Source organism: Netta rufina (genome assembly GCF_964035555.1).
Source record: "Netta rufina genome assembly, chromosome: 25".
NCBI lineage: Eukaryota > Metazoa > Chordata > Aves > Anseriformes > Anatidae > Netta > Netta rufina.
Window position 1 is genome coordinate 2,926,488 of NC_140149.1, and position 25,607 is coordinate 2,952,094.

General features: G+C 52.9%; 1 protein-coding gene across 2 annotated transcripts in view; it reads left to right on the top strand.

Moving 5' to 3' along the window:
• The window catches only part of LOC311218719 (protein CEPU-1), a gene marked incomplete at both ends in the record, with an annotated part of 319,347 nt that overhangs the window by 283,871 nt on the left and 9,869 nt on the right, over positions 1–25,607 (top strand). For both annotated transcript variants that reach the window (XM_084301531.1, XM_084301530.1), the window contains one exon: positions 8,813–8,938. In XM_084301531.1, the coding sequence (XP_084157657.1) occupies positions 8,813–8,938 (126 nt within the window). The remainder of the gene's footprint in view (positions 1–8,812; positions 8,939–25,607) is intronic.

A 25,607-nucleotide genomic window follows, 5' to 3' on the forward strand; every position in this document is an offset into this window, starting at 1 on the left:
CTCGGCGAGTCTCATGCTGAGATGTGTTCCTCGAGGACAGCATCTGGAGGCATAAATCACCTCACCCACAGTTCAGCCTGAACTGCCGGGCACTGCCGACCTTCTGGTTTATGAGCACACGAACAAAGGGTCTGGGCATCAGTCGCAGCGTTGGCCTCGAGACCTCCTAATCAGAGGATAATAGGGCCGCGCTCCCTGCCCAAGCCATTTATTTCTCACCAGAGTCGAAAGCAGTCACGAGAAGAAACCTGAGCAAAAGGAAAGGCTCTGGCTGGGGGTGAGGAGGCTCCTGAAATGGATGGAGCTCAGGGAGGACGCATGCAGGCTCCATCTGAGCACATCTTTGGGGATGCCGAGGCACAGGGAAGAGAAACACCCACAAGCAGAGCCTCTGCGAGTGGTGGGGAGGAACAGGGCTCTTTGGGCTGGGGTTACTCAAGGCTCTGTAGGCAAATGAGGGATTTGAAGACACGGTGTGTGAGGCATCGTGAGCATCTCCAGCACCTCGTGAGGTTTATGGGCTGTGTGTGGTTTGGGATTGCTTTTACCTGACCCCGTGGATCCACGCTGTATTTTTGTGTTGTGTTGGTACAGCCCTGGCACAGCAGGGTCTGAGCGCACGAAAGATGTGGTAAAGGAGATTGAGGGGGAAGGAGGGAGGTAAGTAGATAAAAGAGGCAAAAGGGACACAGGCAGAGGAGACAGATAGACAAGGAAGATATAAATAGACTGCAGTGGCAATTCAGCCCGAAATTCAGGCTTGGGCTCAGTTCCCCATCAAAGCCGTGAATCATGGAGGGTGTGGAGGTGGAACCATCGGGTGACCGCGGCAGCATTTCGGGATGCTCTGCTCACCCTCCTGTGAGGCTGTGCCTAGGAGCATTGTGCGCAGAGCCTGGAATCAGCTCAGTGTCGGTGTGGAAAGAGCAATCAGAAACACTTACTTCGTGCTTGAGTCAGGGGAAAGGGAGCACGAGCAAGAGAGCGCAAAGATAAGAACAAAAATGCAAGAGCATAGTGTGTTTTTAATGGAAGGGAGATTTATTTCTCTCTGTGTCTTTTTAAGCCTCTAGATAGATCATAAAAAAAAAAAAAAAAAGAAAAAAAAAAAACAACAACCCACACACAACCTGTCTGCCTGAAATAGCCGAAATGTAATTTAAAGAGCATCATTTTAACTAATACTTCACTTCAGAGACACCTGCCCTATATTCATTGGAGATGCAGGCTGCATTAGAGCATCTGATTTATCTTTGGAAAGGATGTTTGAGCTCCTTTGTTCCTGCACGTCCCTCTTTACAAGGGAAGTGGCGTGGGCTGGTTCAGTGGGCTCAGGTCTCCACGTGTGGCCTGTCCCCACGTGGGAAGAGCCTGAGGGGGCTTTCTTGAGAGTCTGGGGGCAGGACGAGCACCCTCAGTGAGGGACACATGCCCTCGCCTGCTGGCTGGTCTGGGAGAGAGGAGCTGAGGTTTCACACTGATTTTAGCAGGACAGTGTGTGCCGATGGACCAGAAGAGGAATGGCAGGTAAACTCGCTGCTTGTTGGCACAAGAGGCTGTGGTTTGGCTGGGAATTGCTATTTGCAGGCACGTCCACTCAGGATGAATGCCCTAACCTAGATCCGTGCATCCCAGCTCACGTGAGCCACAGTCAGTTGTAGGATGTGGCTAGCAAGGCCGTCCCCACGTGGAAATCTCTCCACCTACGGTTCCCATGACCACAGGCTCTGGTATCTTGTCATCCCTTATTATCTTCTTCTCCTCTGGGTACCTTATCATCTGTTGCACCTTTCTCTTCATTGTCTTCCTCCCTGTAAGGATGGGAAATACTTGCCATGGCACAGATGAGACCCAAAAAAGATGCAGTGCCTTGCGCAGGACTACTCCGTGGCCGAGCAGGGAGCAGTCTAACAGTGCAGACATCAAAGCATCCTCTGCAGCTTACTGACACGAGGCAAGTGGGCTTTTCCAACCAAAAGAAGGGAATTCCATGAATGCAAATCATGGTTTTCTCCCGGGGCATGACCCAGCAGAGGAGAGCTCCGGTGGCCTTGTGCATCCATCCTGAGGCAGCGGTGCCAGGGCTGGTCCCAAAAAGCCCCGAGATCACAAGCGGCTCTCTGATGCTGGGGGACAGATATCGAGGGTGAGCGGGAGGAAAGGCAGGAAGAGGAGAGTTATTGTCAAATCCCTAGCTCGCCCTTTCTGATCTGAAGTTCACTTGTAATATTTTTCTCGACTCCGGTTGCTAATGCGTTTTGTTCTCCAGAGTGCACGTGGCCCGACTTCCCGCGCAGCCTTTAATTAGTTTCTGGATGATGACATCTCCGCTGAGAATCATCTCGTCGTGTCCCTCCGATCTCGGGGGGAGATAAAGGAATCTAATAAAGACGTTCAGCATTTCTAGGTGATGGGTTTGACAAGCTTTGTATTAGCAAGAAGTCGTGTTCAAACTTTGTCGGGCACACTCGGCGCTCGGCGGCTCCTACCCTCACGGGGACATCTCCCAGGGGCCCTACAGAGCCTCCACCAGCGCCTGGTGAGACCAGGGACAGAGCTGGGGACCCGTTGTGCCCCCGAGCGGGGCGAGACAGAGTCTCCATCAATTTGACGGCCAGCATGGTCACCTTGGAGGTAGCTGTGGGAAATGCTGTCGTGCTTTGATGAGAGGTGTCAGTGATGCTGGGGAGATGATGCCAGTGTCTTAAGGCTTCAAGATCCTTCAATTTTCTGCTTTTTATGAGGCAACGCTTGTCTTGCAGGGGGAATCCCAGGTGACTTGGGGGCAAAAACTGAAAACTAGATCCTAGCTCTGTGCCGCGTGCGTGGAGCTGAAAATGAGATCTGTCTAGACAGGGAGCTGATCTGTCGAACAGTCCTTGTTCAGCTGCATTTCTTCATGGTTGACAATACAGAAACCTCACTCTTACATCTTTCTTTGTTCCTTTTTCATTTCTGTTTGAAGGAGAAGTATGAAGTAGTTTATAAAGGAGATCTGCATCATTAGACTCATTGTAGGGAAGGAAACGATATCCAGAGCAGTGCCGCGGCTTCCTTTGGGCGTCATCATGTGGAAGCAGAAATCAAGTCTCCCAGACCTGGATTCTGGCTGTGCTTTGTAGCTATTTATTACCAGTCATACTAAGCAAACTCTTACTTTATTCCCCGGAGATGTGGGGCATGGTTTCAGGTGTTTCTCCGTTTTATGGGGGAGATGGTAGGGTGAAGGTGCGGATCCTTTTGGAGCCTTGAAAGCAGGCGACCCAAAGCTGAGCAGGCAGCACCCTGGCTGCTTGGCACAGTGGCAAGTGACCTGGACCCATCCCAAAGTCAGAAGAAAGTCCTCGTGCTTGAGACCTGATGCTCCTCTTGTGCCGTGTTTATTCTGGCACAGCCCTTGTTGACTGTGGTAGGAGTGCTGCTGATTTATGCTGTCGTAAGTGGAATCAGATTGGGCTCCCTTTTGGCACTTAGCTATAAAGTCTGTCTGCAGAAAGCCTGCAGCTTATGCAGTGAGTTATATCTGCGTTCACAAATACTTTACTAATGAATGATTGGAAACGTCTTTTTTTCCCCCTCCTCCTCTGAATTATTTCAATGCCTTGCCATATAACCTGCTGCAGAGACAGGTGTAAAAAATTTGGTGTCCTCCAAGCTCAGAGAGCTTTGCTGCAGTAGGAGCCGTTATCTACTTGGGAAATCATTTAGCTACATCTCAGTGCTGTATGACACATCTCATTACGCCTTGCTTTAGAACGAGCAATTGCCATTAGTTATTTATTAATTGCTTATTAAGGTCGTTATGTATGTCCTCTTAATTTCCAGGCTCCTTCCTTAGTGCCTTTGGCTGCTGCCAGGTTTGCGCAGAGGGGGCTGGGTCCCTCGGTGAAGCTGAGCCAAGCTCGGCGTGGTTGTGCGAACCCAGGGTAGGATCCCCACCCAAAATTGGAAGGTTTTTGTTTACAGGCCAGCAAAGTAGCTGGAAGCAGGCTCTGAGGATGTGTTTCCCCTTCCTCGTACCCCCTGGACTTCTTCCATGCAGCTCCTGAGCCGTGTTGATATGATGGAGGGATGATGCCCTCGCTGCTTTTCTCTTAATTATGGTCGTGTTAGAGGAGCGCTAACTGATTTAAAAGCCCATTACAATACACCTATAATTGAAGGCGTAGGTCTTTCAACTTGCTCTCTGCAAAGCAGACAGAACTCAAACAGGGAGGGAGAAAAATCAGAAATCAAAGAGGGAGAAGACACAGTGGAGGTGCCCGTACTGCGGCGGGGAGTGCGGGAGCTCTGCGCGTCTCCAGCCCTCCTGGTGCTGGGTGCACACTGGGGTGGCCACATCCCGAGGGGACAGCCTGGTATCAGGGTCTCTGCACCCCATCCCACCCCTGCCAGCTTTTGGGGGCCTTCTTTTGGGGTGCAGGTGCTCAGTAGGACTTGTAACATCACCAGGAGCAGGGCTGGGGCTCCGCAGAAGCTGTGCCCGTGGTAGCAGCGCTCTGCAAAACACGGCGAAGTCCGTGGGTGACAGCGGTAAGAAAGTGTTATTAAAAGCAGGAGCTCCGGCAGCCTGATGCTCAGGAAGCTGCCAGTGCACATCACAGATCGCCCGCAGAACGCAAGGCTGAGTCTCCCTCTTTTCCTTGCTTCAAGTTGCTTTTATAGTTGTTCTTTGTTGTTCCCTTTGATCTGGAGCAGATGTTGCTCGTGCGGGAAGATGGAGGTTTGCATGTTTTATGAGGGGGAAGTGAGTCTTACCAGGAGAGCCTGGCTGCTGGCAGGCTGCTGGCGTGGGCTGTATGCAGGGCACATCTGGGGACTTTCCAGCCCTGGTGGGGCGTGGGTGATGCTGGATCCCTCACCTGGCCACCATGCAGCTGAGGAAGGCTGGCATGAGACCCATTCCGCCTGGTTCCAGCACCAGAAGTGATTTGTGGGGTTAGAAATGTGTGTGTGTATTTCTGCAGTGCTTGCTTGGCTCTTGGGTGAGTCCCTGAGCACACCTGGGGTGTGCTTTCCCTCACGGCACCACAGTCCCAGCAATATCCCCATGCACAGGCAGGAGACAAAGAGATGCTGTGGCTCCATCTCCCAAACTGGGCATAATTTAGGTGGTAAAGCCAAAAAATGCAGTTTCTCCTTGCAAGCACTCAACCTGGTGAGGCTCACCCATGTTCTCCTTCCCCTCTATCTGGTGGTGAAGTTGCTCCAGATCCTCACTTCCCTAATACCAAGGGGTCTCCTTGTGTGTCACTGACGCACGGCTGAAATTTGGGGTGTGGGGGGTCCCAGCTGAGTTTGCTCCTGGCTGCACAAAGAGCTGAGTCTGGAGACAGCAGTGGGGACACATTGTTGGGGACACATTTTTGGGGACACATGGTTGGGGACACATCGTCGGGGACAAAACTGGCACAGGCAGCACAGCCCTTGCATGCAGGGAAAGTGGATGGGTAGATAACGATGCATTCAGGTGCTGCAGGGTACGTGTAGGGGTGTTTGCACCCACGCTGGCTCTGGGACGGGTGTTTGGAGGTGTAGCAGGGATTTAGTCGGCGCCGGCAGCAGGAGGATGCGTGCGCACACGGTGCAAGGCAGGGAATACATCTGTGTAGGCAAGTGCATATGCTTGGATCTGCAAAGACATCTATCACCTGACTGAACACCCTCAGACGTGTAAGGCGCCATATGGCTTGGTTAAATATTTAAGCACACTGTTTTCTGTCCCAGGGACTCGGTGTGTGTGAGCGAGCGCCAAGTCCGGACAAACTCCGGGTGAGCCCTGAGCGCTCGCAGAGGCTGTGGCAGTTCAGAGCAGCACAGGGACCTTTCCCATCAGCATGGCGAGGCAAGGGAGGGGGAAAAAGCTGAAGTCAGATCGATAAAACACCAGCCTGTCTCTGGGGAAATCTGCACTGTGTCACCGGAGCAGCTTGGCCAACACTGCCATGTTTAATCACTTCTGAGCAGGAGAGATGCTGAACACAAAAGGACTGCCCGCAAGGAGAGGGTTCCCGCCTGGGAAGCCAGCATTTATTTAGCTTTATTTATTTATTCATTCCCATTGGGGCGAAGCTCCATCTGCGTCCCACGTTCAGCATAAGAAATTTCTCCTCTGCCCCATCTCCACGGAAATGCCAACTGATGGATAAAGCCTTTTAATGCAAGGGGAATGGCAGCACTGGTGACCATTAAATAATATTAAAGATATACTTGCGATCACTTATTTATTAAAGTTTCCCTCCCTAGTATAGTAAAAGCCTTACGACGTACCTGTTAAGTCTCAAGAAAGCCATTTTAAATAGTTCGTGTGGTTAATTATTCAAACGTTTAATTAGCATACAATAACTGTCGTGTTAAATCCTACCACTGCGCATTTAATTTAAGGGTAGGCTAAAGACTTCGCTGACGTTGTCGCTCCTGTCTGCTTCCCGGCCATGCCTGCCTCGCCTCACCCTGGGTGGGCTGCAGAAATTGCTGGAGGGCATCCTGAACCCAGCAGGGCACGGGGACTTTTCCCAAAAGTTGCATTTTCACTTGCAAATTTGCAATTGCAAAGTCTCCCATTGCCCAGCCAAGGAAGCATCCCAGTAATTTCTCCTCCCCTGCCCGGTCTTAGCAAAATTAAAATCTCTGCAGGAATGCTGGTGCTGCTATACTGCTGAGGAGGAGGTTGTAATGCTCTTCAGGATGCATTTCAGGAGAAGCGGAAATCAAAGTTTAATTTGTTTTAATTATGTTTTAGAATCTGGTCAGTTAATTTGATTACAAATTTTTGTCTGTCGCCCGTGTGGGTGCAAATCCTTGTGAGCTGTAACAGAGTCACAATGCAAAGGCTGAATTTACTGCCTGCGAGTCTCGGTGAGCTCGGCAAAACAAGCTAAATTTGAGTGATGCGGATTCGTTAATTAAAAACATCGCAAAGGCTCCTTTTGATTTAGCAGGCACTGCATGGAAGACGACAGATAATGTTCTAGCTTTGCTGGGACCGACAGCTGGAGCCAGCCAGGGCTTCTTCCTGGGCAATCGTGGGCAATTCGCTCCACTGCTGCTCATCGCTTTCCACCTCGAAACACCACCAGTAATACCTCCGTGGCCTATTTTAGCTGCTGATACTGAAAGCTCTGCTCTGGAAATAAAACTTTCTGAAGCACATTGGTTTCCTGGATAGCGATCCCAGCCTCTCCAGGTGCACGGTGGGGCAATTGTAGCACCTTTGTCATTAATTGCAGCTCCTCGGTGGACTACATTGGCTTTTGGCAGAGCATCTCCCGGCTGTTCGTCCCAGGAGCCACACGCCCTTATGCCAGGCTTAATGACACTGATGAATATTAATATTTCCTTCGATGTCATCTTCACAGCCTCTGTCCTGTGTCCCCAGGTGTACTCCAGACCCCACTGTTCCAGGACCATCTGATCCATAGCTGTCCTCCAGTGCATGATTAGCAGATTAGCCGTTGTGCCCAGAGCAGCAAAAAAAAAAAAAAATGAACTCCCAGAAGCCCTTCAAAACAGGGAATAATTCATTACCCACCTTGATTTCCACTTAAAATGTACTTTAACTACACTTCCAACTACAAACCCTAAATCACCCTCATGTTCACAAAAAATCCATCATTTTTTATTTTATTGCACGGCACTGGCATGACATAATCCCTTCCAGAGCGTCTTGGAGTGCTTTACGGATCAATAAATTACTTACCTGCGCGGCAGAGGCAATGCGTGCAAGGCCATTGCAGTCATTCTGGCTCGCTGTGCGTGCACCAGCCAGTCCCTGTGCCTGCCCTGCTGGGGACGAGCAGGGATGGGGTGCCCGGGGGTGGGTTATGGGTTTGGGATGGCAGCACGGCACTGCTTGGGGCTGCGCGTGGGCTGCTCGATGGACGGGGCTCGGCTGGGGTGGGTGGAAGGAGCAGGATGCTCTGCGGGTGATTTGTGACTCTCCTGCAAAGCAGCGCAGCAGGGTGCCAATCCTCTGCTAGGCTCTGGAGAATGGCCTAGGAAAAAAAAAAATAATAAATCGAGGAAGGTGATGGTCTTTATTATGTTCTGCAGGTGCAGGCTGATAACGGCAGCTGATCGTTTTTCTCGCATGGCGTGCCTGAGCTCGTGGAAGCCCCAGGTCACACCACTGCGGGGGCTGAGTGCTCCCCGTGTGCTCCTTGTCCCTTCCCTCTCATCAGCCCCACTCCTGAGCTCTGGGCCCCTTTTGTCTGCCCAATTCTCTTGAATTCATGTTGCCAGTGCCAAAGCAGCAGGAGGGCTTTCATCCCCGTTGAATTTCCCTTCCTTTGCACAATCTTAGAGGCTCCTTGGTAGGCTCGTTGTCTTCACGAGAGCTCCTCAGTGCTCTGCTGCTTGCAAGGACATCACAGAGCCCATGAGCTGCAAGCCACGTGAGCATTTTGGGTGCTCTCGTTGCACCAGGAGTGCCTTTTGCAGGGCTGGTGTTGTCCTGGGAGGATGCAGCTCTGCTGGGAAGGGCTGCTCGTGGCTGGGAGGACAGGGTCGGTACCAGCAGTGTGTGGGGGGAGAAGCACCGTCTGGCACATCGCACTGGTGCTGGTAGGATCTGTCTGCAGCCTCCCAAAAATAACTGAATCCCCGATGACTACAAGTCCTTCCCACGTCAACTCTGCCTCCTCCACCCCCCCTGTTTCCCCTCCGTTTTCCTGTCGAGGCAGACGAGACTGATGGGCTCCTGCTCTGTTTGTCACGGTAGAAGGATGGGAATTCTGCCTCCTTCACCCTCATTTTCAGATTTAAGACAGACAGCACCGGTTGCATTTTCATTTCCCTCTTTGTGTCTCTGCAGTGTCGCCGAAAATTACCGAGATCTCTTCTGACATCTCCATCAATGAAGGTGGCAACGTCAGCCTCACCTGCATAGCCACGGGCAGGCCAGATCCAACAATCACCTGGAGACACATCTCACCCAAAGGTAAGAGCCAAACGTTGCCCAAAATATTCCAGGAAGGGCACGGGGAGGGCTGGGAGCGGCTGGGGAGGTGTCGGGGGCTGGTTCAGGTGAACCAGCCCTGCAGCTGCAAAGAAAAAGTGGTGAGCGCTAAAAAGCTGTGATGTGCTGCAGGAGCAGATGGTTTTGGAAGAGAAACATCCATCCTGGTGGTCTGGGAGACAAAATTGTAGGGTTTTTTTAGGCAGTTACCAGCCTGGGGCTGTTGTGCTTGTCCCTTGGGAGCCCGGGGCTGCACCAGGTCGCTGGAGCTGCCGCCGTGGGTGGTTGCGTGCAGCACGCTGCTGGCAGCTGCTTTCGGCACCTGCTGAGACCTTTTCGGGGAACAGCACACATGGCATCAAAGAGGGACTGGAAATAGTACGAATCAACAAGAAAACACACAAAGCATTAATTGGTAACCTTGTTAATTGGCAAGCAAAAACCTGAGCAGAACTGCGGGGGTGTGACTGCCGGGGAGCGAATTCCCACGCGCGCCCGTTTGGGACGGCACGGGTTCAGAGTCCTTTCCCAGCTGTTTTCGGCACTCCTTTTGCATTTTGCTGCCCCAGCTCTCCCAGCTTTGTGAGGATCTCACTGATGAGCTGGGAGGAGGTCGTTTTGGGTGGGATGAGCCATCTGGCCAAGGGATCCTCTGCCTCCCAAATCGCCCATCTAAGTGCTTGCGTTCAACCTCGGTCATTTTTAACGCCGGGTCTTACCGACGTGGGCTGTTATCCCAGACCACTCCTCAAGCTCTCCTCGGGGATATCCCGGCTGGGCTGTCCGGCAGCCAAAGGAGACGACGCAGCAGCAGCAGTGATGGATGGCGCCGTGTCTGCTCCCTCCATTCAGCTGCCTGGCGATGGCTGCGGTGTCTCAGTGCAGCTCCATTGATTTTTGCTATTTGTCTGTACTGTAGCAAGCTGCTGGGCCAGATCCATCACTCTCCATGGCCCAGGCAGAAAGCGAGCTGAGTCAGTGGCAACTCAGCCTGCTTTGTTGACAGGAGCCTCTGAAAAAAGCCATTCCCTGGTGCAAGAGTTGGCTTAGTCGCTGTAGGTGGCCGTGTCAGAGGGTGGCCTTCGGTCGGCGTCTGGGCATGGACCATGCTGGAATGCAGGGAGCAGATGTGAGCTGCTCTCAGCCCTGACCACGGCACCTACCCACAGCATCAAGTGGCTGTCACTCTATCTGTCACCATCGAGCAGCACTGATGGCTGAGCCAGTCCACGTGCTGTGACCTTTAAGACTTTTTTTTTCCTTTGTCCTCTTCCCCTTCTCCGCCCTGACTGCATCTTTTTGTCTCGCTCAGGCTCCTCACTGCCTGTTTTTCGCACATACTTGTTTTTTTCTGCAGGCCCTGCTCTCCTTCCCGCATCCCCTCCTGCTCCCCAGGTCCTTCCTCTCCCCATCCCGCACCCCTCACCACCTTCTCCTGCAGCCATCCATCCTCTCCTAACCAGGCTCCCAGCTTACGACGCCTCTGTCTTCTTTCACGAGGGCTATTTTCGGTGTTTGCTGCCATCCAGCAGGTTTCTTTCCCCAGGGAATCTTTACCTGCGCTTGAACCAGATGTTTCCATTTTACTTAGGACTTAGCTGCTATGGAAACTGAGGATGCACCACAAGAGGAAGAGTGAGCTAATCAGAAATTACCTGTGGTGCTGTGTAATTTGTAACAGCAGCTCTTACCCGATTTTGGCCATGATTAGGCATTCTGCTTTCAAAACTCAAAGAGAACAAACGATCACAAAGATTTACCTGAATCTGGCCTCCTGCCGGTGGAGGGTGCTGAGCCCGGAGGTGGCCCAGGACATCTCTGGTGCCTGCCCATCTCTGTTCCCAGCTCAGCTCCTCTCTTTCTTTCTCTGGGTCTGCTGCAGCCACCATGCGGGGCCTCTGCTTCTCCATTTTTAATTCAGCACACATAGGAGAGGCGAGGATGTGCTGCATGGGGACGGAAAGAAGAGCCAGGGCAGGTGCCCAGAGGTGCCATAGAAGATGCCAAGGCCGTAGCCATTTCCCTAGCAGGACAGGGTATGATTTGGAGATCCGGGAGCCTCACCAGTGACTGGGGACCCAAAGCTGGCTGCTGGCCTCTCTCTTGGCCAGACCTGGCTCTGCCTCGAAGCGCATCCCCGGGGAAATCCTGAGCAAGCCTCCTCCTGTTCCTTCGCGCCGTCTTTCTCCATCTCGCTTGGAGTGGTGGAGAAGAGGGAGGGGGGAGAATTGGTTAAGGGAAAGCTGGTGCATAATTGAAGGGTTTACATAGCGGATGGGTAAGCGGCTCTCACCGCTGCCACTGGGGAGAGGCTTTGATAGCTCCGTCTGTGCCAGGCGCGTGTGGGCTGGGAGCTGAAGGAGCTGCTCCCCGCGCCTACCCCAGCAAGCGCTCCTCTGCGCAAAGGCACTTCACGGGCTCTATTATTTTCTTGGCAGCTGTAAGTCTGTTTCGTGGTTCTTGGTGAGAAATGGAGCAGAGAAGAGTGTTTGCTCACTGGAGGAGCGTGCAGCCTGATCCCGCAGAGGATTTACACCCGAAGCAGCTCAGCTCCCCCGTGGCTCATCCTTCTCCAGACCCTTTTCCAGCCACCAGCTCCTGGCAGTGCAGCCCAACGGGTTGAAGTGGAAGAAGGGGCTGGGGGGAGAGATGCAGTCACGTCTTCCTTCATCTCAGGGCTGTGCTGAGAAACCACAACCGTGGCCATGGGCTCGGGTGCTCCAGCTGGCAGTGGGACTGGCAGCAAACTATACCAGTAAGCTAGGCACCAGCATCCGATGGGCCGGCTCCATCCCCTCTGGGCTGTCTGCTCTTGGCATCCACGAGGTGCCAAGCCCAACAGGATGGCAGTCAAGAGGGGCATCCCCAGCAGGGCAAAGGGAGAAGGACCTAGATAGCCGTGGCCAAGCTATAAACCCAGAACGAAGGCAGCAGTGCCTATTCAGAAGGTGTGTGGGTTGTGCAGGGGGTCCGAAAGGCAGTATTGTGTGTGTGTTATTGTGCGTGCATTACTGTGTTTGTGTTACTGTGTGTGCACTGTACTTGCACCCAGCATCTCTGTTTCGAAGGCTTCAGATGTTTTCTGGCCCCTAGCATCACGGTGTTGATGCCAGCCGCAAACTGGCGAGATCTTCCAGTTAATAGTGTGGTTATGGTCACTCAGGTGTTTCCATAGTTACTGGGCTCTTTATTTATTTTTTGGGTAACTCTGACGTTGTCATGGTGATTGCCATGTTGTCAGTCTCTCGGTGGACAAAAGCTGGAATTTCTCGGCTTAGGGAAAAGTGCAGTGTCCCGAGCTGCTGGGCACCGGGTGACGCTTGGTGCATCGTACAGGGACAGGGGCACGGGGAAAGGGTGCACAAACTGGCCGGGTGTGCAGGTACACCACTGGCATATCTGCCTGGCCAGCACCCATCTGCCACACACGGCTATCCTACAGCCAGGGGCTGCATCCAACTTGTCATCCTTAACGACCCTTGATGGACTTTGCTGCCATGGTTTTGTCTAATTGCTGTTTGATTATCGCTGTAGTATGATGGATTCTGGTGTAAGGCTTAAGACAGTGGCTGCCAGAGTAGGAAAACATTATGGTTTGGCTTGATGGTGTATTTACTCGTAAGAGGGCTGATCAAGAGGTCTTTATAGCAGGAATCCCTCATTAATCTTAGGATTAGGCTCGGCTGTGAAAGCTGGAGCCCGTGCAGAGCCAGAGCCCCGCGCCACGTCTGAGCTGGGACGCACGGGGCCGGTGCTGCCTCGCTGCTTGGCCAGGCAGCATCACGAGGGGGGCGAGCTGCTCAGAAGGCCCCCGTCGTGCCCCAACCCAGGTGTCCTCTGTGATCAGCTGAGTTAACCTCGGCAGCCCTCCGCTTCCTCCCTGGAAGAGGCATAATAGCAGTCCCTCATCCGGCAGGACTGATGGGAGGATAAATGCATTCAGGACGTGAGGTGCTTGGGCGCAGGAGTAATCACAGCTCGTATATGCACTTAAGATAGATGAGACTTGGTGGCCTAATGTGGCAGAGGTCTCTTGAGATCATCTGTCTATACATCAGCAGCAAAGCAGCGGAGGGACTCTGGGAGAAGTCTGGTATATTTGGATATATTGATTCTCTCTGGCTCTTGGCGGGGCTTAAAACAAGAAGACAAGCTGCTGCAAAAAAAATGCAGCTTGAGGAGCTGCGTTTCCCTGGGAAGGGGACACATCTCCTCCCTTCAGAGGCTTGTCCATTAAGCACATCAGTTTCTGTCCCAAATCTTTCCAGATCCTTTCTGAACTGCAGGCAGGGGCGGCTTTGCCTGGCGAGCGCAGCGTGGGATGTTTGTAGGTGGGACGAAAGGTCTGGAGCCTGGCCAGGAGGCACTGGGAGAAGCCAGGGGAATCCGCTTGGGTGGCAAATCTCTGCCTGCCTCTGCGCTGTCATCGCCCTGGCAGTGATCAGCTCAGCATCCCCCAGGGAAAGCTCCCTGTAACCCTGAATCAAGTCACCTAATTAACTTAGTAACAGCGAGCTGTACTCTCTGCTGGTCATTTTAATAGGGCAGTAGCTCTCGAAGAGAGCAGAGTGTTTGTGCAAGGCTGCTTCTGTGTTCCTCCAGAGCCTCGTGTTTCTGCACTGTCTTTTGTTGTGGGTTCAGGAGGTTTTGGAGGAGGCAATACATCTGCCTTGCTTCTCTTCTCAGTATTTAAGCTGAACAAACACCAGAGCCGTCCAGAGATGGTGGTGCTGGGGAAAGCAGAAGTATGACCCCCTCTTTGGGAAGAAGGACTTGTGGGGATGTTGTATGGGCCTGTAGACATGCAGTGTCTAAAGGAAGGCAGTTGAGTCCTTCTCATGTGGCTGGAGCAGAGAGCTGGCACTGAGCTGGGTTGGGTTGAGCTGAGTTGGGTTGGGTTCGGTCTGGTTGTGTTGTGTTGTGTTGGGTTGGGTTGGGTTGTGTTGTGTTGGGTTGTGTTGTGTTGTGTTGGGCTAGGTTGTGTTGTGTTGGGTTTGGTTGGGTTGGGTTGAGTTGGATTGTTGTGTTGGGCTGGGTTGGGTTGGGTTGGGTTGGGTTGAGCTGTATTGGGCTGTGCTTTGAGCTGTATGTAGCATCCCAATTCACCTCGTTGCATGCATCCCCCTGGTCTCACAGTGGCCTTTCTCCAGCACTGTGGCTCTTAACCACCTACAGAAGCCAATGCTAAGGCACCACCAGGAATAAGCATCTTGCAGAGGCTCAGCCGAGATCATTGTCCTCCTTCCAGGAGGCATTGCAGGCCTGGGCTCCGGCTAAATTAACTGAAGCATTTCAACAGGCTCCAATCCTGTCGGCAGCTCAACCGTCCCCTTGTTTACTGTTGAAATAATTACTGCTTTGCCATAATATTAGCTCTGAGCCGTGACTCCATTACCATTATCGCCGGAATATTACCCATTTATTATCTCCCAGCAACCCTGGAAGATGAACACTAGGCTTCAGAGACCAATTGTTTTACAACAGACAGGATCTTGGTGTGCATTGTTTAATGAGGTAAACTACATTATAGCCGGCATTAATTTGGCTGCAGTGCACTCCACTAAATCATTGTTAACCTGTAAATCTGCCACCCATTTTGATGCACACTTAATCAGCGCCCTCTGGATGGATCCACTGGGAAAAGGGTCGTGGGTGACCCAGCTCTGTTGGCACCACGTGGGGTGCCAGCACCAAGGGCACGCTTTGTGCATGGTCATGGTGAAGGCAGTGCTGGTGGCTGGCATTGCCAGGGCTTGCTTGCAAAGTTCTTGCACTTGTGCTGCATCCTGCAAGGGGATCCTGCCAGGAGTAGGGTGAATATTTCGCCCCTGGAGTGCCAGCAGCTTCCTGTGGATCAGGCAGGAGTGACTTAAACCTGGTTAATGCGTCACACACCTCGTGCACGGAGCGGTTGGCTGTGGTTAGCTCTTTGTAGCATTTCCCCTCCACTGATGTGCCCTGTTTCTACCTGCTATTTCGAAGCAATAGGAGATTATGTACTTATATGCGTGTATATATAAAAGTAATATTTTTGATTCCCTGCATGGTGGAAATGAGCCCTCTCAGCTGATTTGTTTGCATATTTGGCACAGCCGCCTTTAAAATATGCATTTTAGTACAAAAATAACTAGACCCCTACCAGCTACAAATGAGGCAATGCCTTTCTGTTATGGAAAGGGGAAAAAAGAAAAAAAATAACTCTTTGCTTCAGCGTGCTCCCTAAACACAGCTTTGCAATGTCACGCTTTCCCTCCTTGCCAGAGGCAAGGCGTGCGCAGTTCCTCGCTGTCATCCGGGGATGCGTGCGGGCCGGCTGCTCGTGTGGAGGTACAGCCGCCCGTGTCAGGAAATTCTTCCCAGGCAGAAAGCAGGCAGCTCTGCCTGCACCGAGGTTTTATCCACAGACTCATCCCATCGCTGGCTCGCTGCCTTTCCGAGGCACCACGCTATTGCAAAAGGCCCCGATCTGCATTCGCACCGCGCCCGGCAGAAGGGAGCCGGGGCCCTGTGCAAAGCCATATTAATAAGAATATTGGAGATTTATTTTTCTTGCTCCCAAGCCGACCTATTTGCATGACAATCTCGTAAGCCCTGCATATGCACAGCAGCAGCAGGACTGGGCGAGAGGAGCGGGGAAGTTTCCATTCACTCCGGTGCCCGGCGTGACACCCTCTCCGAGCATCCCTCGTTTCGGCTTTGTGCGGAGACGGCGACTTTCAACCCATCCCTGTATCTTTTCACCCAGCCGCTGCAGAAGGAAGGGTTTCATTTATTTACTTATTGTGCAGGGTAGGACGAAGCGGACAAAAAAACAACACGCCGACAGCGTCGGCTTGCCGGATTTTCTGTCTCTTCTTTAGTGATCAGAGCGGCTCCCTCCTTCCCGGGTAAATGGGAGGCTTTGTGTCGCCGGCTCGCTCCCTGCCTGGGACTCGCCTTTCATTCAGCTGGCATTAGGAAGCGGAGGAAGAGCAAGGGACGGGAGTGTCTGAGATGTGAGAGATCTCCACACAAATTAAAACCTTTTATCAGGCCCTAATAGCTGTGCAAACTAATTATATTTGGGCCAAACTTTGCCAGAGACTCCCCCGAGGTATTATTATAAAAATCTGAGCTGTGGAAACGCGTCCCCATTCTGTCAACACCGGGTCGCTTCAGCTATAGAAAACTCAGCTCCGGCTCATTTTAGCTCCCGTGATGTGCTTTGCATAAGCCGTGGCAGTTGTTTTGGGGAGGATGGAGCCTGGCCAGACTGCGTAACATGTGGTCCAGGTCTGTCGAGCCCCGGGGAATTTTTTCTGTTGACATGGCTTTGGGGGTGCAGACATGCATCTGGGATGCCTCCATCCCTGGAGGGACAGGAGGTTGTGATGAGTTTGGTGCTTCCTCCCTTCTTCTTCTTCCTTTGCTCCCTTCTTCTTCCTCTGCTCCTTTCATTCCCCTGTAACACCTCCTTGGTGCATGGGGCATGGAGTTTCAGGGCATCCCATACCTCACCTGCCCTCACTGTCTGTAGGTGGAAGCAGCACAGGGAAACGCTCAGATCCAAAGCCCTGCACCTCTGATGTTTGTCCTGGTGGGAAGGACAGCCCCTCGCTCCTCTCCCCATGGCCACCGTTCCCCTGCCTGCCTTGTGCTCTTCCTCTGTGCAGATTGCTGGCTAATGGGGTGGAGCTAGCGAGAGTGCTCTCTATTAATGGAGCAGAATATAAACAGAATAAAGCCTTCATTTCCCGGGCTGTGATTTCATTATTAATATACTTTACAGTTCACAGGTTGTTCATTTGCTTCCATGTTTTCTCAGCTGGTGTAATCTGCAGCTCAGAGTGAGAAGAGTCATAAAATTTCCATTTCCAGTTGAATGTGCGTCCAATTCGCCGTGAAATGTTTCTCTCTGTCGTGAATATTAAGTGCACGAGGAGTCAGTAGCTGCGGGATTAGGCAGGGCAGGTTGCCAGCCCCCTCTCTGCATCCCAGGGGTGCGGGTGCAAGCGATGCTCGTGGCATGGAAGATGCAGAGGAGGCGGCTGCAGGAAGGTGTCAGGGCATCGTGGAGGAGCACAGAGGGAAAGGTGGCACAGAAAGGTCTAGGGACTGAGGGGAAGAACATGTGGTGGAGAGAGGAAAGAAAACACACACAACATACTAGAAAGAAAGAGAAGAAAGTTGGGGAATAGTAAAGAGATGGGCTACAAGGAGGGATGTGATGGGCAAAAGATGTCCAAGACCTGATGGAGCTGAGCTGAGCTCCTCTGCCTCACCTCCCTATCCCACAGCCGTGACATTTTGCAGGGAAAAAGTCACACCAGTGTGTGCCCATTTGTAAATCAGTCTGCTCTCCGTGCTTGGGCCAGCACCACAGGCTTTGGGGCTGGGCCCTTTCCCTAGCCTGAGCATGTGTGGAAAGGGTTTTCTTGTCTCCAGTGTGCATGGCTGGGCAAGGAGCTGACTGCTGCCCCGTCCTGCGCCTGCTGAGCAGCAACAAATAGCCCTGGAGTGGCAGAGCATCTGCGTGGAAGCGTGCAGAGGCAGAAAATAGAGCTTGTCACATGAATTGGGGAAGAAAAGTGTTCTGCTGGTGGTTACATGGCCAGCAGGAAAAAGCGGGGAGACTTGTTGCATGTTTTGTGTGCCCTTGCATGGCTTTAGCAAAGCAGAGCGTCCTCCATGGGGCAGGGCAGCAGGAGCGTGGGTACTTGTAGGGTGCCAGCACTTAAATATGGGTGCCTGTGTGTCTTCAGGCTTTCTTGTACAAGAAGAAGGAGCTGTGTGTGTCTGGGTACGTGTGTGCACATGCCTGCATGGCAGTGGGCACAGCTGGTGGCACATCTGGCCCCATGGTGGGCAGGTTGCTGCAGCTGGAGGTGGTGGCAGATGCCCACCACCCATCCCTGAAGTAGCACTGCGCGATGCCACATCCAGCACTGTCACTGCCATCAGGAAGGGGACAAAAAAACAAATCCCAGTGGTGTGCCCTGGCCATGGAGATAGCTCGGGTGCTGCCCGCAGCCGACACCACCGTTTCCTGCTGAAATGACTTCTGCCATGGCATTCCTTACCGTGGAGAAAAAAAATGCCTCTTCCTTTCCCATCTCCTCTCGGTCGAGTCAAGATAATAATAGTCTTTTTCTGATCCCCTGAACTTTCCCATCTGCTTGGTAAAACAATGGCAATTCTTTTTCCTCCCGGCCTCTCTCTCTGTCTTCCTCTCTTTTATTTTTATCCTCCTACAGTATAATTTAAAGCTGCAGCAATGCCATAGCCCAGGGGTTTTTCCCCTTCCTGTGATACACTGCTGTTATTTAAAATGGTTTTTCCCTGGCAGAGGGGTGCCTCTGCTCCCCTCACCACCCCACCTGCCAGGATGCTGTGGGGCTCAGCCCGCTCTCCAGTCCCTCCCAGTTCCCTGGGGCCAGTATCACACATCCCCACTGGTTCTGGCATCCCCAGCTCCCTGCCCTCAGATCCCATTCCCCAGTCATCCCCCACCCATCTCACTGCCTGCACTTTCCCCCAGCTTCTCCTGATAAGCCGCAATATTGCGAATGGTCCTCCAGAAATGGAGACATCAGTGCCATAAAACATGAGGGACAGAGCAAGGCCACTGGGCTGGAAAATAGCGTGTCTGAAAAAATAAAGACGGGCTAAAGATGATGGAGAGGCGACAGCCAGTCCCAGTTTGGACGGCTCTGGTGGGTAAAAGATGGGCTTTGGGGTCTGGCTGAGAGCCACCAAGGGCTGCTGCGGAGCGGTGTGAGCCATGCGCTGGTCCCCCGGGTACCCTCAGGTCACCACATCAGCCTTGTTATCAGGGCTTCCCCGCCTCGCTTCAGTGTAACGGTTGTTCCCTGTCTTATGAAAAATTGGAAATTTATCTCCGATCAGCCCTCGCCTCGCCTGTCGGCTCCCCAGGCTCGCTGCCCCCGTTTCGGTCTGACAGGCGCCGTGTACCAAATTCCCCGCGTGACGAGCTGGCTCCGTGCTGGGCTGGGTGGTTGCCATCCAAGGGGAAGAGGGGGAAAGGAAAATATCCCCCATTCCCCGAAGGCTGTCGGCCAGGCTTGCCATGAACTGTGTGCAGGGAAAGTTTCCCAGATTGCTGGGACTTCATGCCAGCACCCTGGATGGATTTAGTCAGCACTTGACGCTTATTTTTTCACTCTAATGCCATTATGCCACTTGCTTCCCTTCCTAGGGATATTTTCTTAATGCGGCTGAAATGCAGCTTAGCTGAGGTTACAGCCATTTAACGCTTTGGATTGAAATTGCGTCTTAAGAGCTTGTCCTGCGGAGAAAGCCTTTGGGTTTAAATTTGCAGCCAGAGGGACCCCACGGTCCTGGCCACCAGCAGATGTTTTGCAGACAAATCCGAAGGAAAGTGGGGCACCACGAGTTGCGTTGGCACCGGGGATGCTCTTACAGGCTGGAGGGCGAGGGGTGGATCTTGCCACCGTTATCCCCATCATGATACCTGCGATAGTGACCCTCCACGGCATTTTTTTGGGGTGCTTTGCACAACTTCTGTGAACAGCAGGCAGGAGCAGCTCGCTTCTTGGTGTTAGCCGGGGCTGAGCCTTGCGCACCGCGGCTTCTCCTGGAGAAAGCTGCCAGCAACGGGACGGGCTCCAGGAAAGCCAAGTTGCAACAGGATTTAATCGAGGAGCAGAGCTCCCGCAAACAGGATGTGTGTGTTTGTCTGAGTGATTTTCTCCAGGAGCATCTGTCACTCTCAAACATCCCGGCATCACTGCGGCAAATTATTTAAACACTACCCACTGTACCCCATCTGTCAGCCAGCCCCTCCGCGCGTATGGGGCCCTACCTTGCCTCCTCTCCAAAGGAACTCGCCGGCAAAGGCTGGGAGCCAAACAACAGGACAAATTAAATCAAAAGCACAGCTTCGGCACCCAGGGGGAAAATGCACATCAGCTTTGACTTATTGCACGGCGCACGCTTACAAGAGAGAAGCAGCGGCTTTTGTCACTGCGAGGGGCCATGAAAAATGAATTAGGGCCGCTGCTGGGAGAGGGCATGCAGGAGAATCCTTCATTCTGGCGACACTGTCCTCTCTCACCTTGCGAGCAGCAACGGGGAAAAATGGTGGGGAGGAAGAGAAAGGAGGAAAGGCGAGGGGACTGCTTGGGCTGCAGGCAGGGATGGAGAGGCTTGGATGCCTTGAGAGCGGCATCGCGGCTCGAGCGGGAGCGCAGGGCGGCCGTGAGATGCTGGCTCATCAGTAACCATCAGAAGAAAGCTTTGCTCCATTCCCATGGGGCTCCGTGTGAGCATTTGTGGTGTGCATTGGGCCTTTTGCATGTGCGCCTCCACTGAAGCAGAAAAACTGTGTGGGAAGAGACTCGGTGCTGGTGGCAGTGTCTGCACTGTCAAAGCTCTCCTCTAGGACCCTCAGAGCCACCACAGACACCACCACCTCACCCTACGAGCAGGTAGACACCAAGGAGGAAGCTGGCTGGCTCCATGCTTGTGATAATATGCTGGTATCTTGAAGAAAAGAGCCCCCCAACAAGCCCTAAACCCATCTTTGCTACAGAGCTGATACCGCCGAAATGCTTGGTGACCTGCAGCCACTGCTAATTTCCTTGCAGAGGGTGGCACGTGGCAGCCAGCCCAGCCCCTCTGCTGCCTCTGGGCTTTGTGAGCAGCACCTGGGGAGGAGGCAGGGGCTGGGGAGCACCCATCTGCCCAGCCAGGGTGCTCGCTGCCACGTGGCTGAGCCCCAAGAGGCTTCGGAGCCAGCCCGGCTCTGCCACGCATGGAAATGAAAGGGCTCGTTCTTTACGCAGCTCGTTTGCGCCTGAGTTAGAGCCTCGTTCAAGGGTGGCTGGTCCCCAAGTTGTTGTGTCTTGTTTCTTTAAATATTAATTTCCATAATCCTTTTATTTCCCAAGGAACTACTTCTCGCAAACAAAGGGTTTAATGCTCCTTTTTTATTCCCGGTAACAAATAAGTCGCATGAAGCTCGCAAACATCCCGGCAGCTGCCAGCCGCGTGCACGAGCAGCAGCAAACAGCGCTGAAGTCACAATGTGTGGGATGGGAAAGACGAGAGGAAAATCCCCAGGGGATCACGGGTCTCACGGTCACATCATCCCAAGAGGGAAGGGCCATATCTCTCCCCAAGAGGGAGGGCAGGGGCTCAGCTGCACTGGGAAGCCCCCGCGCAGCCCGGGATCCTGATTTTTTTCCATCTTGGCACCTCTGACGTGCCTTTTTGAGATGGAAGATTTGAGAGCCGAAGGCCGGGCAGCACAATAGAAGATAGACTGCTTGTACCTCATTGTGTGGAGAATAGATGGGCTGCGGGCTCCCGGAGAATAGGAGCTGCCACTCAGGCGGCTTTAATAGAACAGGCGGCAGATAGATTTCAATAAAAGAAATGAGTATAAATATTGTTAGCGGAGAAGAGAGGGAAAGTGAAAAAGATCTTGTTTGACTAGTCACAGTGGGAAACTTTCAAGGACTTTTAAGCTAAAAACTCTGCACAATGGTGCTATAATGGGCAGCTCGGCTGCGGCTCACGGCACCGGCGAGGCAAGCGGACCAGGCAGGCATTCCCGGCGTGGTGTGGCTTCGTGCAGGAGGTCTGGCTGCTGCATGGCACAGGGCTGAGGTGGTTGTACCAGGGAACGTGCTCACTGCTGTCAGCACTGGGCCACCTCCTCATTTTTAGCTCCTTGTGCCTTGTGTTGGCCATCCATGGTGGATATAGGTTGGGCTGCAGGCTGTGCGTAGGGTGACCGGCTAGGGGTAGGCGATGTGATGGCATCAGGAGGGTGTCTGCAAGCTGCATGGCCCAGTGGGCAGTGAGATGTGTTGCACACACCCCTTAATGGTTATCTGGGTTGTCATGGGGCATCAGAGAGCCAGGCATGGTCTTGGGGCTGGTGGTAGATCGCAGAGCAAGCGCAACCACAGAGGTGGGGCCTGTGGTAGATCCAGCTCTGAGAGCACAGAAAGTCGGAGAGCCCGGATAGATGTCATCCCCAATGCAGAGAGAGGGGTTTTGGCAGGGGGCTGCAGAGCTGCAGCCTGTGGGATTTGTTCCCGGTTGTGTTTGGAGGATACCTGTAGAAATCCCCACATCCTGTCCGCATGCTCATGTTGTTCTGAAACGCTCACCTCTGTGTGCATCAGCCCAAAACCACGCCCAGGAGTCTGCAGGAGGCTCCTCCATCGCATCTCAAGAAGAAACAGAGGGCATCATCGGCTCCCAGTTACACCCAAAACAGCTGAAAGGAGCAGAAAAACCCAGTGCCTCTGCCGTGCCGCATGGCTGTGCATGAGGACAGGCTCCTGTGGTCCCAAGGAGGAGGGGACATCGATCCCATCGCAGAAGGACTTCACGGCGAGTGTGGATCTATCGCTCAGTGTGCACCTGCCTGGGGGCACCCGGAGCCCCCAGCACAGCGGTGTCACCGGCTGCCTCGCTCTTTTGCAGCCCACAGAGCCGTGCACGAGGACGCGAAGCAAAATTGGATGTGAAAGTTCTGCCGAAGCCAATTCAATGAAGGGTGCAAGCGAGGAAAGCACAAGTGTTTCCCCTCGGCTTGGTGACACCGGGCGCAGTTGGTGACAGTCACCTGCCCTGCAGTGGTGGAGGTGGCTTCTGCAAAGTTCCTGCACTTGTGAGCACCGTGCCAAAGCCAGGCAGTGGGAGCACCATGCCCTGTGACTTCACATAACATAAACCCTAGAAACATGTGAATTAATTTAAAAAAAAAATAAATAAATATATATATATATATATATATATATATAAGGTGAGAGATTTCTTTCCTTGCTATCAGGCAACCTCAAAAAAAAAGAGACTTGGCCCTATGTAAGCATGCCTATGATCTCTGGTGGCTGTGGGCTGAATTCTGGGCTCACCATCCTTCTTCTAAAGGCTGGTGAGAAGTGAAGAGCGGGTGCTCGGTGTCCCCTGAGGAGCTGGTGCTGGAGATGTGCTTCCCAAAGGGGTCACCCTGCTGCAGGCTCGTGGATGGAGCCCGTGGCACGGGGCTGCAGTATTCTTGAGAGGAAGGAAGGCGCGCACCATGCTTGCCTGGGTCGATAGGGTAATCTTCAAGAAATCATTTTTTTACTGATTGCTTTGGATGATTTCCAGCAGGTTAATTACCCCAAATCTTTCTCCATCGGAGCGTGGCGGCGTTAAGCCAGCACCAGGGAGTTGGAAAGAGGGGGGACGTGGAGGTGAGGCTGCTGGAGCGGGGTCAGTGCCCTAATCAGCAGAACAAGAGAAGTTTTGAAATGCCCGAACTCAGCTCCTTTTGTGTTAAATGAGCAATCAGGAGCAGGTAATGCTGGTCAGTAAGAGGTGAAGGGGGTGCTTCCCCCACCCATGGCCAGGGCAAGTGATGGAGGCAGCTTTTGCTCTTTCCCCACGTTCACAGGGCTGTGTCACTCCTGCATCGAGCACTCTGGTTTGGGGCATTTTGGTGTTTCAGGGTGGTTTCTTTCCTCCTCCTCCTTCCCTGCTGCTCATCAGGAGCTGAGCTGCCCCTGCTTTGCTACTAAATCACCCGCGCTGCACTTTCCCACCCTCTGCTGCAGAGGGAAATGGGGGAATCAGGTCTCGGACACTGACAATTCTCTCTTATTACCTTTGTATATTATATTTATTTACTATAAACTGTTGTAAGAAGGCCATCACCACTACACTGGCATGACGTGGGAAATAAATGGCTTTTGGTTTTAAGAGCGTCACTTTGAGCCGGGAGTCTGCGCGATGTTAATTTTTATTGCCAGAAGTAGCCATAAATTGATAGTTCAGAATTGCTGTAGGGGCTGTAATTAACTAGTTACTATTTCACCTCCAAAAGGAGCAATGTTTCACACTCTTACTTTTACTTATCTGGAATCAACCCCTGTCAACATCTGCTGAAGCCAGTATAAAGATTTATAGACCTTGGAGGTAAATATTGACTAATAGGCAGCTTGGCTTAATGTTCACCTTGAAGGACAATAAATTGTGCTATTGATTTGAAGCTAGATGTCAATATCTGCATTGTTGTAAACATTTTAATAAAATTATCTCCATAAAATATTCTCATTCTCCGGCCAGCCCGGTTGGTGCATGGCAAGCGCAGCAGCGTGGCGGTGCCTTGGGACCGGCACTGGGAATTTGGGCATCCAGAGCCCATGGGGAGACCAAAGCCCTAGCGCAGCCCTGCTTAGTGCCACGGGGCTTGGAGAAGGGGCAAGGAGCTAATGTGAGGCCCAGCAATAACAGCAGCAGCTCTGCTGGGAGCCCTGTGTTGCGGGGAGGTGTTAGCAAGCTCCTCGGGATGCTGCAGCAAGCTGCCTCGCTGCCGTGCCGGGGAGGTTTTGCTAACGGCATCGCGGCAACATCCAGCCAGGGATGCTGGAAGCAACATGTCCCAGGGACTTGAACACGGGCACAACAGCGAGCCGGGGGATGGTGGCACGTAATTAATTTGGGAACATGTGTTCGCTTTCTGGTGAGTTATTATCTTGTCAGAGGCTCAATGGAAACAAACGGGTGGGAGGAGGCAGAGGGGAGACGAGTCGGGCCGGGAAAAAGAGGAGCAGCAAGGGAAGGAGAAAGGCAAGGAAGGAGGAATATGGATGCCCGAGGCTCCCAATCTCCCCACACCACATCACATCTGCTCCGTGCAGGACCCCAAGCACTGCTCAGCCATTTTTGAGGCTGGCTTGTTTCTCCGTGCCAGAGCAAGATCTCACCTTGGTCTGGCTGGATCCTCCCCGTCCCAGCTCCCCCAGCACTGCAGTGACCACGCTCCTCTCCTCGGAGGGGCTTTGCAAAACGTGGCCCCAACTGCTGCCTTGTGGATGGCAATCACTCAAACGTACCAGCAGCAGCTGATCTCCTCCGCACCACGCAAGAGCCGTCACTCGGTTATTTATACCGCTGTGCTTTGGGCTGCTCGCGGCCGTCTCTGTCGAGGCCGTGCTGGAGGCTCCTGAATGCCACGCCAAATGCTGCCGAGCTTCCCAGCTCTGCTAATGATGCGGGCCACTCGTTACGAGTCTGTCCAGGCTGTTTTGCAGCTCTGGGCTGAGTTTTTCCCCTCCAGCCTTTGTGGTTTTGCTTCCCCTACCCTGAGCCCTGGCTTTTATGGACAGCTGCAGAGTCGCAGGGCTGCCAGAGGAAGCCCTAACTAGTAGGTGATGTGATGGTCTGTGTGCATGCCATGCAGGGGGTGCAGGCTCTGGTTTTCCACCTCCCCATTCCCTGTGTTTCTCCCCATGCCATGTTTTTGGCCCCTTGTCCCTGTCCACTCCCTGTGTCCCCACTTTGCAGCAGGTTAGTCCCTCATCCTCAGCGGATGAGTGAGCTTTGTTCTTTGGAGCCGTCAGTGGCTGTTCCATTTCTGCCCTGTGTTGTATTATTATTATTAATAATAACAATAATGGGTGCTAGCTGTGCTGGTTTTGTAGCTCCTGAGGAGATGAGAGAGCTCTGCCATTAACTCCTGCAATATTTCAGCCGCTAATTGTGCTCAGGCGGAGGCAGCCTTGAGAAGTTCCCGAAATTGGTTCAGGTGGAGTTGCCCGAGCTCCGGGCGGTGACAGAAGCAGGGGGAGCAGTGGCCTGGGCACTGATCCAGAACCCCAGTGCCTGTGCATTGCCCTAGCTCCAGCCGCGT